The sequence below is a fragment of the Salarias fasciatus genome, chromosome 9 (genome assembly GCF_902148845.1).
Source record: "Salarias fasciatus chromosome 9, fSalaFa1.1, whole genome shotgun sequence".
Classification (NCBI taxonomy): domain Eukaryota; kingdom Metazoa; phylum Chordata; class Actinopteri; order Blenniiformes; family Blenniidae; genus Salarias; species Salarias fasciatus.
The window spans coordinates 18403216-18415303 of NC_043753.1; the positions used below are offsets into that span (position 1 = coordinate 18403216).

A 12088-nucleotide genomic window follows, 5' to 3' on the forward strand; every position below is an offset into this window, starting at 1 on the left:
GTATGACACACCTGAAGTTACCTTGCTATCAAAAGTTGCAGTCGGTTCTCTCACAGGACCTCAGTTTAGCTGCTAAATGAATGTTTTTGTTTCAAAGTCATCAGAAATGCACATCCCACTAAAGTACGAGCAGCTTTCTGATTCACTGTAGATATGCTGTATCCCAAACCGCTTATGATTTTCGGGGACAGTGTGGCCAATGAGTTTTCTTTTCAGGAATATATTGGAATCAATAAATTACTGATCAATGGTGACACATTGTATTTATTCTATCCATCTAATATTCTTTATCGGGCATGTTCATGAGGGGCTGGAAACAAATCCAGCCCAGTCGGGATTCAGCTTCATTTACGTGGTGCCAGTTAAAACAGTCATTTCGAGGCACTTTTACAGAGGAAAAAAATCCAACAGTTCCAAAGGAGCTAACAAATGCATGGATTGACTTTTCAGCGTCACTCTGAGTCAACATGCATCTAACGTTTGAACTACTATGCAGGTGAAGAAAGGTGGTCCTGTATCAGTGTTAGAAATAAAGGATAATCCTGGTCAAAATTAACTCCAAGGCCCCAGTGTTACAGTAAATCAAAGACAAAACAATGGAACCACACACCTTCGCTCCTGTGCATCCATTTGACATTCTGCAATGATTGGAATTGCTGGAGAAAATGCGCACTCAGGAAGAACATGCAAAACTGGAGACATTCTTGTGTGGCAAGAGACCGATCCATGTAAACTTCTTCCATAAATATGTCTTTAATATGGAATTATTGCACAAACTTTTATGTTGTCTTTCTAGTAAACATTTATAGAGGAAATGTATGCACGTAAAGAACCATACATACAAAAGAACTGAATATTTACAGGGCATGTCAATAATGATATATACGGTTATAAAAACGAACATATGTTGTTTTGTATGAATAGAGACAGATTTCACCAGATTTTTGTTTATAATGGCACTGTATGTATATTTCTACAGCTTTAACAATAAGCTGAATAAATTACCATTGCATCAGTAGGAAACTCAGATTTCTGAGGTGCCTTGAACGCCTCACGCCGGTTACGGAACCACGCTGGAGCGCATCCCCGGTGTGAGCGCTTCTATGCCCGCTTTCCGCCCTGAAAGGCTCCAGGTATGACATTTACTGGTTTCGTGTTATCATTTTAAACACATTGACGACTCTGACTTTGAGTTTTCGATTCACGGCGTCTTGTATTTTTACAACTACTGGTCTCCCCGCTCCCCTCCGGGAGTTAGCTAGCGGCTAACTGAGGTTAGCATCTCTCAAGGTTGGTTAGTTAACAGGAGAGTAGCGGCGGAGACGCAGGGTGCTTTCACTACTGTACTGTTATAGATTTAACTGTACTTTGTGTGTGCTTAAGTGAGACTGTAATCCGTTTTCGTGTTTCCGTTTCGTTCTCAGCTTGGACTAGGGTGTCCTGGACCGGGGTCATGGCTCTGAAGCTGACCCAGAGACTTCCTCTGCTGGGTCACTTCAGGATCCAGTGTCACCCTGCGGGACCTTTCCGCCCCTCTAGGCTCCAGATCACCAGCAGTCTGGCTCAGTCTGTGTGTGTTGCCTGTCTGTGCACATCAGCCAGTCGATGCATCCGCATACAGGGCTGCCTGAAGCTCCAGCCGGACTTCAGGATCCACAGGAGCCTGACCACCATCGTTAGAGAGCCGTCCTTTGTGGCCAGCAGCTCGGTGGGACTCCACAGGGACTCTGTTCCCCGGTTCTGTCTGACTCTGCTGCACCGGCCAACAGCTGAGGAGGAACACGGCTTCCTGCAGCGTCTGGAGACCTGCTCTTCTTCCAGGAAGGTCTTCAAACTGCTGTGCTCAGTGGAGACGCTGTCTGACACCATGGCAGCAGCGGCACTGCACCGGGTGGCTGACCTGGAGCAGGAGGGCAACGCTCTTCGAGATCCAGCTGTGCTCGAGAAAGACACCATCAGGGCTCTGTGCTGCCAGCTGGAGCAGGATTCTGGGCGGCTGACGGATGCCGGGCTGGTGTCGGCTCTTCTGGCCTGCACACGCCTCTACCTGGACCCCTGGAGCACGCTGATGGTGCGGCTGGTGTCAGAGAGTCAGGTCAGACTCGATCGTGGTGAGATGGGAATAGACCAGCTGTGTACTTTGGGGCAGGCCATGCTGGCCATGCAGGGGCCAGAATGTGTGATGCTACAGCAGGTGATGGAGCAGATTCAGAGACAGGCGCCTGCTCGGTGGAGCGTAGCCGAGCTCGTTTCTGTTTACAGACTTCTGGAAGGCAGTGCAGGTGAAGATGGGAAATACAGGGACCTGCTCAACTGCATGCACACCCATGCTGTGACTGTCACCTCCCGCATGGGTCCTGCTGCTGTCAGCGGGCTGCTGAGAGCTCTGGTCGCCCTGAATCAAATGCAGGCCATGCCTCTCGTGATCAGTCTCTGCAAACAGTCCACAAGGCATGTACCTCACTTCACAGATGAGGAGCTCACTCATGTACTCGGCGCATTGATGCACTTTGGTCACAGTGATCAATATTTTGTGGAAGCAATGGAGAGATATATTCCCACAGTGGCCTTCACTTCCCACCCGGAGACGATATCCAAAGTGATGCAGTTCTTTGGCCGGAGGAGAATCCTGTCGCCAGCCGTCTTCGATGCCGTTGCAGAGAGCTTTGTGTACCGAGCAGACGGCTACAGCACCAGCCAGGTGGCGAGGCAGATCGCCGCTTTCGGGAAGCTGGGATACCTGCCGCCCAACGCAGGCAATCTGTTCAGGAAGGTGGAAATCATCCTGCGCACACGTTTTTCACACTTCCAGCCACGAACGCTGCTCACCCTGCTTCACGCCTGCACCCTGGTGGAGAGGTTCCCCGTCAACTTTGTTTCAAAAGTTTTCAACAGCTACTTCCTCCAGCAGCTACAAGGTAAGACGTGCCGCCAGATAACTTGCGTGTGTGAGCCAGCGCGGTGACGCTGACGCTGTTGAATGTGTTGTGCTGTAGAGCAGGACACCAGAATCAACCGGGGCATGCTGGCACAGCTGACTCAGCTCTACATGACCATGAAGCTGGAGTGTCCCTTTTATGAGGTAACGTATGGAAAACGCCATCAAAAACCTGAAACGCAACCTTCGATCAACTTTTAAAATAAGACAGTTTGAGTGAACCACTCATAACCTTAAAATTGTAATTTACAGAAGATTTACAGGAAAAGCTATTTGGCATTGAAAGGTTTTGTACATATTTTTTCACAGCTGCTACCATCAAAGTCAGCTCTGCTGCTGCAGAATTTAATCTTCTTCACAAATGAGGAGCCTTCTGAAATGGAAATAAACAGGCCTTATTTACATTTACTGTCAAGAAGCACCGTATTTCTAGCAGAAATAATCAGTTGACATGTTGTGAGGAGTTAGTATCTTAGAAGTTACTCTGAAAAAATAGGCACATGTACTCAGTAGTTGCACCTTTGTTACAAATCTATGGCCATAAAATAAAAATGAATTTAATCAAGTCCTAGAGGGTTAAAAACTGGAAAATGTGTCTTAATAGACCTTCAGAGATATTATTCTAAGTTTGACTTGTAGACTTAAGTTTACCTTCAAAGGGTGTTTTGTATATCAAACACCATATTCTGCTTTGTTGTATATTGTAAATATGTTTGTCTGTTTGCTCCTCATCAGGGGCCCCAGCTCCCTCCAAAGTACCGCATCAAGTCTTTCCTGCTGTTCGGCGGCTCCCTGGAGACGCCAGTGGATCAGCATCTGTACAACCTGGTGAAAATCGGACTGGTGGATTTGCTCGGGGATCGTTCATATTTTGCATCTAAAGTTCTGACTCCATACTGCTACACTCTTGGTAAACTGCGCTTAGCATCACTTCATCACTTCAGTCTTATTGGCCAGTTTTATAAATTGTCTGTTTCTGTTGCAGATGTGGAGATAAAACTTGATGAAGAGGGGTTTGTGCTCCCCGCCAGACACGTTGATGACGTCTATAAGAGGTAAACATTTATAGAGGGTTAGTTTTTGGTGTGATGACTCTGGATGACAGTTTTCTGTTCGTTTTGCAGGATAGCTCTTTGCATTGATGGACAAAAGAGGTTCGCGTCAAACACGAAGCAGCTGCTCGGACAAGAGGCCATCAAGCAACGCCATCTGAGGCTCCTGGGATATGAAGTTGTTCAGGTCAGACTTTAATCTTCGCTTTAAAGCTCTAACAGTCCTCCTGTGGTTTTCTGTCAGTGTTTTATACATCTGTGTAATCCAGATGGCTAAGTTCCAAGTTTTAGAAATAACCACCGTATTTGTTTTGTTTCATAGATTCCTTTCTATGAATTTGAAAAACTACAATCCAAGACTGCCATGGTGGAGTTTCTGCATAAGAAGATCTTCCCTCACACATACAGGCTGAGCTGGTGAAGCAAACAGGATGTGGTTGGAATGTTGAGTTTTTATAACAGAAACAAATCTATTTATTTTTTGCTAACACTTTTTGGCAAATCAATGTTTAAGTTATTGCTGTGAATGTTCAGCAAATAAAATGACTTGTGTACAAAAACTGACTTTTCAATTACTTCAGAACGAGTCCCAGTTTGTGTTTGAAAAATATAGTTTATTTGGTTTTTTGCTGCAGAATCTGTACAACGGTAGGAAAATCCCCAGTTCTAAAAGCCACCTCAAACACTGAGAAACAAGCTCAGTCACGAAGAATGAAAATCACCGTTTCAATTAAAAATGATTTTGCATGACAGTTTATATCATTCGTTAGACAAAGGAGCCAGGAATGGAGTGTCAGCTGGATACATGGAGGAAAATAAAGCTATGATACATGTAAAATGAGCCACATCTTCTGATTGCTCCTTAAGCCGGAATCTGAGGAAGGCCAAACTCATCCACCAGAACACCATCCTGAAACACACACCGAGAAGGAAAAAAAGAATAACAGAAGTAGTGTGAGCATTGCACCTTTAAAACAGATGAGAAAACTGATGGGTGTGAAATGTAAAGCTGTGCAGTACCCTGTTGGTTGACTTCTCTCCGGGCAGGCCCTCCGGGATGGAAGGAGCAGACGAGGCCTCATCCAGGTACGAAGTGTCCTCATCCAGCAGGAACTCGTCTCCCAGAGCATTCAGCTCTGCAAAACAGTTCAACAAGAACGGTGTTGTCAATTCACCACCGCGAAGCCGGAAAATCTGTCCTCCCAGACACGATACCAAACGGCTGTATCCAACTCTGGTGCTGGAGCCGATCCCAGCTAACAGTGGAGATCATCAGTCCTCCGCAGAGCAAAGCCAGAGACAACCACAGATTTACACCTATTACAGCCCAACAACACATGTACTTATTAGAGCTAATTAACTTTAAATTGGTGCAACTTCTGAGTGTATGTGATTGTCTGTCTCGATGTCACATGGGATCGGCTTCAGCCCCACCTTAAAGTAACCCATAAGATCACATACAATCTACAACATAACTTGGGAAAATGCTCGTTGCTTTGAAGATCCTACCTTTATATGTTTGAGAAAATTGACACGTCAGGCAACATTTGGCTGCACAGTCAAGTTTCGGTAATTCACTACAAGTCTGCCTTGTGTTCCACATATACATATAGAAAAAAAGCACAGATCGAACATGTCACGTTGGTTTTCTGCTGACCTGCTTCCAAGTCATCGTCATCGATCTCAGGCGTGCCGTAGCTTCTGCTCATCGCCTCCTGGATCTCATTTGCATCCTCCATCATGTCCTCCAACTGATCTTGGAGATCCTAATCATCCAAGAAAAATAAAGAGTATGCACACATTTGAGTAATCTCTTCTGTTTCGATGATTATTCATAAAGAATGAAAATATGAACTAGATGTTTATTTTTCTCCAAATTAATTAACCCTAATTATAAGCAACAATCAATGTTGGTGTTAAGTTAATGATTGTTGGTGTGAACCACATACCTCAACTTTATTGATATCCACTTTCTTGTATGCTTTCTTCATATCTTTGAGGCCAATTTTCATCGCATCAACCTGAGAAACGAACTGATGTTAGAACCAAAAAAAGACTTCCTGAGTACATTTTCTCTTTCTATTCAACATTTCTACGTGTCTTACTGTAGTTTTAGTGTCCTTCAGGGATTGGATTGTGTAGTTTTGTTGTTCCATGTTGAATGACTGCTGCATGAGGTTATCCCTTTGGCTCTCATACCTGGATAACACGATGACGTTAGCCTTTATGGCTTAATAGACCTGTTCCATAACTTCACCTCAGTCTGGACAAGAAGTATACTTACATTCTCTTCTGCTTCAACACTCTCATCGCCTTTTGTTTCACCATGTTCTGGTGAAAATAAAATCGTTTGGAATATATACTTAATAGGGAACTTCAAATGAGGAATATGAAGAGCATACATTTTTTAAAATGCTTAGTGCAAACAGTCAAGCTCAAAACTGTACAGTAAAAAATACCTTTGAAGGTCCATCTCTCATCTTTTTCATCTGATCCTTGTACTTCACAAGCTCAGCATCGAGTCTGGCGATTTTTTTGTCAATAGACTCTGCCCGAGAGTCGACCTTGAGGCAGGAAACACAAAGCAGGATATTTACCTATTTCACTCCCAAACAACAACAAAAATGGAACCAGACAATGTTTAAAAAAGGCACACTTCAGTAAATAGACAAACAGCGGCATCTATCTCATTAACCAAACTTCCTGAATGTGTTGCACATTTCACCAACAATATCATCTTTGGAAATAATGTTATGGGTTTGTATAAATCGTTTTGATTTAAGCAAAGGCAATTTTCAGCTTGGGGGTTTTCAGTGAGCTGTGTTGTCTCTTTTGTCCCTGAGCTGAGTTTCATCTGAAGAAATGGATCACAATCTTATACTGATATACATTTAGGCCAAACGCCCATTAAACATTTCAAAGCCCTTTTTCCTCCTCCCAGGGAGTTAGTAATAGCTCAGTTCAGAAAACCAGAAAAACAGGTTAACGTCAGTCACAAAGTAACAAGACTTCCTATGGAGCTCACATCATGCTGATTCACAAGTTGAACAAAATGATCTTTTGTTTTAAGAATGTGTTACACTACACGGCGTCAGTGATACCGAGTGTTATAAATGTTATATAAGTGTTATAAATAAACCGTGCATAGATCTATCACGAGGCTTATTTATTGTAACAGATTGTCAGATGAAAGTATCAAAAGCTAAAAATTATAAAGCTATTCAACACCCGAGAAAAGGAATCCATCTTTGTTTACTTTGTTCAACAAGACAAAAGTGAAGTTAAGATAATACTCACGCTTCCAATGCAGTCTGTCAGGTTCGGCGGTGGGCCTTTAGCTTTACCTTTTCCAAAGATACGGTTCATTTTGAGAAATATATACTTTAAAGTGCAGAAAAACAGGCGACGCTGGCTGACTCTGAAAGTCCACCGAAACAAATCACACCCGGAAGAGCCTCAGAGGTGACGTAAGAGGGGCGCGTGAACACACGGCCACGCCCCTCCTGCCACAGCTTGTCGTCTTTTCTTTTTCCTTTATATATATATATATATATATATATATATATATATATATATATATATATATATATATATATATATATATATATATATAAAATTTATTTATTTATTTATTTATTTATTTATTTATTTATTTTTTGGCATGAGTCCTTCTCCGAATCTGTTGTAGCTTTGTCCTCCTATTCAAGATAATTCTATTGTTTGTTTGTTTGTTTGTTTTTTATTCACGTTTTTTATTCAAGCATCATGATCTTCTTCTGTAACGAAGAAATGAACGATAAAACAAGGTTCTTTTGTTAATTTATTTTTCTTTTAAATTGGCATAATCATATTTCACAAAACTGGCCCTTCTCTCTTTTTTAGGCAAAAACAAACAAAAAAATCCAAAATTGTTCGTTTTTGCCACCCAGTTTCAACTTTGACAGGCCGGCTGGGCTTAACACTCCTCGCTCTGGATTGGCTATTGTTTACATCGTATTCATCAAAATAAAGGTCGACCTCGGTCAGGGGCCAAAAGTATAATCTGTTTACAGTCTGAATGCTGCTGTTCCTTCCTCCTGTCAGTGTCTGAGCCACGACGCATACATGCTCACTGACTTGAAAAAAGTAGTTACAAAAATGTCCAGAAGGGGTCGCCCGGTGTGGCTCTCCTCACTCAAAAGAATAAACATGAACCAAACATGACTGAGAAGAGACAAGTTTGTTTGTTTGTTAGAGCATGAGAACATGTGAAAACACGGAGGGGATAAAAGAAACTGAAACACCTCAGCTCTTTCCTCATTATGTCTGTGAATCAGAAAATAAACCTCACTACTATACTTGAGTCCATAAAGCAGGACTATTCAATTAATTTATCATGGGCGCCAGTTCATGGAACTAAGGATATAATTAATTACAACAACATACTGAAGAAAACTGTCATTTACAAATGTTTAACAATGCACACTGTGATAGACTGACACACATAGCCCCAAGGCACTATTACATTTAAATTAGGATCAGTGTTTCAAAATCAGAGCATGGAGAATCACCAGGATGTCCCAACTTAATCTCTTATCTTGGTTTTGTTCAACAGGCCCCAGGTGAGAAATATCCAAGAAATATGCACAGCTAATTAGAGAAATGCCATTAACTGACAGAAAACCTCTCTCAAGTGTACATAACAGTACTAACACAACTTTAGAAGAAACAGGCAACATCGAATTTATCTCCACCACCACCAACAACAACAATAACAGCGGTCACAGTGGGACAGAATAGAAGTGCAACAACATAACAGTGCATGTGTATAATCAAGGCAAGGTATTTCAAACTGCAGCACTCAATTCAGATGAGCTAAATCAGATGTTGGAAAATTTAATCAATAAACTGACAAAGAACGTCCTGATGCACCACCAAATACAGAACAAAACTGCATAGTATGCTTCCGAATAGAACCTGCTGAGGCTCCGGGTTCTGAATCAGGATCTGAATTGGGTTCTAAACTGAGAATAAGATTTACTAATATTTTACCCCAGTAGAGAAAATTATTAACTCTTTGATTAGTAGCAGTTAAAGGGTAGGAGGCAGGAGGCTTCCAGGCTGGAGTACCAGGAATACACCACGTTATTGCATTAAAAAAAACAATATTCCTGATGCTACTGTCCCCAATGGGAAGTGACATGGGACAGAAGAGCAGACGAGGCTTGGGAGGGTCTGCGATATGGGTGTCCGGGACCAGAGAGAGCTCTGTAGGCACCTCTGCAAAGACGACTCTGACATGATCGAGCAGTGGTGAATGGAAATAAATCCAAAAGAGCTTAAACAAACGTAAAAACAAACTCTGCTTTCACTCTATACGCATCTTCATGACAGCAGTCAAACTGTAAACACAGGTCAAAGGTCACACACAGATGATGCTTCTGTTTCACGGTGTGATGAAATTCTGTCTCCTTTTCTCCACACCCTCACCAAAAGATGAAGTTTTTCTAAATCTCCACTGCGGAAGAACTTCTCAGATGCACTAAATGCAGACATGTCATTGCAAGACTTTTCAGGCTTCATCCCCATCCAGACAGACATATTTATGGGAAGCCAGTAGAGGTTTGGAACCAAAAAGGAACAGACACTTCATACCCCCCCTAATGTCTTGCTCTTGTGTGCATTGAAGGAAGATGTGTAGTAAACAGAGCCACTGTGCAGTTAACTCACATAAAAGAAAAGGTGGCTGCTCGTCAAGCTGCTCTGCACAGTATTTGAGATTTAGGGTAGTAATGGTGATGATGTTGAAAATGTGTATTACAACCACACGCACTTGGAAGAGTACTGACAATAAACACAACAAAATCTGGGATGCTCGCTCTTTTTTATTCAGTGAATCCTTATTCAGTATTTGTATTTCATATTGATTTTGCATTCAATGCCTATGGAGAGATTTAAACTCCCTACTGATCTGTCTCTTTCTTGTTTCCTCCAAACTCTTTTTCTTTTAGTTGGACTGCCCAAGCCAATTACATTTTAGAGAAGTTTTTTTCAAATTGGTAGGGATCTCAAACTCATATCCTGAAGGGCAGCAGCTCTCCGTATCTTCTATTTTTCCCTGCTCAATATTCAAATTTCTTTTGCATTCATTGCCTATGGAGAGATTTAAACTCCATACTGATCTGTCTCTTTTTTGTTTCCCCCAAACTCTTTTTTTAGTTGGACTGCTCAAGCCAATTACATTTTAGAGAAGCTTTTTTCAAATTGGTAGGGATCTCAAACTCATATCCCGAAGGCCAGCAGCCCTCCATATCTTCCATTTCTCTCTGCTCCAATACGACTGACTTTGATGAGTGGCTCGTTAAGCCTCCCTCAGCACCACCATTATCGCCGCTCCCACCACTGCCAGCCGAGCCACAGCACGCCACTGCCTGAAGAGCCAAGTGGAAAAGGCCCACAGAGAAGCCTTGAGTTTCTCCCCTTCAGCAAGCATCAGGTCGTCAAGGTCAAGTTCATATTCCAAGTCATCGTCAGAGTTCAATTCAAAATCGTCCTCGTCTGGTCCACTTAGTTCTTCGGCTGCCATAACGTAGACATCAGACTCCGAGTCACAATCGTCTTCTCTTTCCTCGTCTTCTGGTTCACTTCGTTTTCTGGCTGCCGTAACGTGGACATCAGACTCCGAGTCAGAATCGTCGTCTCTTTCCTCGTCGTCTGGTTCACTTCGTTTCACGGCTGCCGTAATGTGAGCATCAGACTCCAAGTCAGAATAGTCTTTTCTTTCCTCGTCTTCTGGTTCACTTCGTTTCTCAGCTGCCGTAACGTAGCCATCAGACTCCGAGTCAGAATTGTCCTCTCTTTCCTCGTCGTCTGGTTCACTTCGTTTCTCGGCTGCCGTAACGTAGCCATCAGACTCCGAGTCAGAATCGGCGTCTCTTTCCTCGTCGTCTGGTTCACTTCGTTTCTCGGCTGCCGTAACGGAGACATCAGACTCCGAGTCAGAATCGTCGTCTCTTTCCTCGTCGTCTGGTTCACTTCGTTTCTCGGCTGCCGTAACGTAGACATCAGACTCCGAGTCAGAATCGTCGTCTCTTTCCTCGTCGTCTGGTTCACTTCGTTTCTCGGCTGCCGTAACGTAGACATCAGACTCCGAGTCAGAATCGTCGTCTCTTTCCTCGTCGTCTGGTTCACTTCGTTTCTCGGCTGCCGTAACGTCGACATCAGACTCCGAGCCAGAATCGTCGTCTCTTTCCTCGTCGTCTGGTTCACTTCGTTTCTCGGCTGCCGTAACGTAGACATCAGACTCCGAGTCAGAAACGTATTTTCTTTCCTCGTCGTCTGGTTCACTTCGTTTCTCGGCTGCCGTAACGTAGACATCAGACTCCGAGTCAGAATCGTCGTCTCTTTCCTCGTCGTCTGGTTCACTTCGTTTCTCGGCTGCCGTAACGTAGACATCAGACTCTGAGTCAGAAACGTATTTTCTTTCCTCGTCGTCTGGTTCACTTCGTTTCTCAGCTGCCGTAACGTAGACATCAGACTCCGAGTCAGAAACGTATTTTCTTTCCTCGTCTTCTGGTTCACTTCGTTTCTCAGCTGCCGTAACGTAGACATCAGACTCCGAGTCAGAAACGTATTTTCTTTCCTCGTCGTCTGGTTCACTTCGTTTCTCAGCTGCCGTAACGTAGACATCAGACTCCGAGTCAGAATCGTCTTTTCTTTCCTCGTCTTCTGGTTCACTTCGCTTTCCAGCTGCCATAACGTGGACATCAGACTCTGAAAATTCTGCAGCGTGTGGAGTAGTCAACTGTTCCCTGATTTCTTCTTCTGCTTCAACATTTCTCAAGATTTCTTCTTTTTTCTGGATTTCAAGTGTTGATGCACATGTGGGATGCTTGAATGGAGCAGCTGTGTCAATCAACTGTGTGCATGAATCAGGGGTTGCTTTGAGATAAGAGCTTGTCGTCCTGATCTTTGACTTCAGTAGATTTGTGAAGTTGTTGAACATGGCCTGGTTTTGCTCCACCTCTGCAGCCTTTACATCATTTTCATGCAGTTCCTCCTCCAGTTTGCTCTGCAATGTTGTGTTTTTTTGTTTCTGGTCATCATTCTCAGCAAGTAT

General features: G+C 43.2%; 2 protein-coding genes across 2 annotated transcripts; one reads left to right on the plus strand and one right to left on the minus strand.

Annotated features, from left to right (window-relative positions):
- The first annotated feature begins 1054 nt into the window (after positions 1-1054).
- fastkd3 (FAST kinase domains 3) lies at positions 1055-4622 on the plus strand. Its single transcript, XM_030099851.1, has 7 exons — positions 1055-1133; positions 1425-2918; positions 2997-3082; positions 3674-3848; positions 3924-3993; positions 4063-4177; positions 4313-4622. The coding sequence occupies exons 2-7, from the start codon at positions 1454-1456 to the stop codon at positions 4409-4411; spliced, it is 2010 nt and encodes a 669-aa protein (XP_029955711.1). The 5' UTR covers positions 1055-1133; positions 1425-1453; the 3' UTR covers positions 4412-4622.
- LOC115394522 (charged multivesicular body protein 5-like) lies at positions 4584-7455 on the minus strand. The gene is made up of 8 exons (XM_030099852.1): positions 7288-7455; positions 6450-6554; positions 6275-6321; positions 6096-6189; positions 5940-6011; positions 5648-5756; positions 5011-5126; positions 4584-4900 (listed from the first exon to the last, which is right to left on the minus strand). Exons 1-8 carry the CDS (start codon positions 7354-7356, stop codon positions 4853-4855), a joined length of 660 nt encoding a protein of 219 aa, XP_029955712.1. The 5' UTR covers positions 7357-7455; the 3' UTR covers positions 4584-4852.
- Between the last annotated feature and the right edge of the window lie 4633 nt (positions 7456-12088).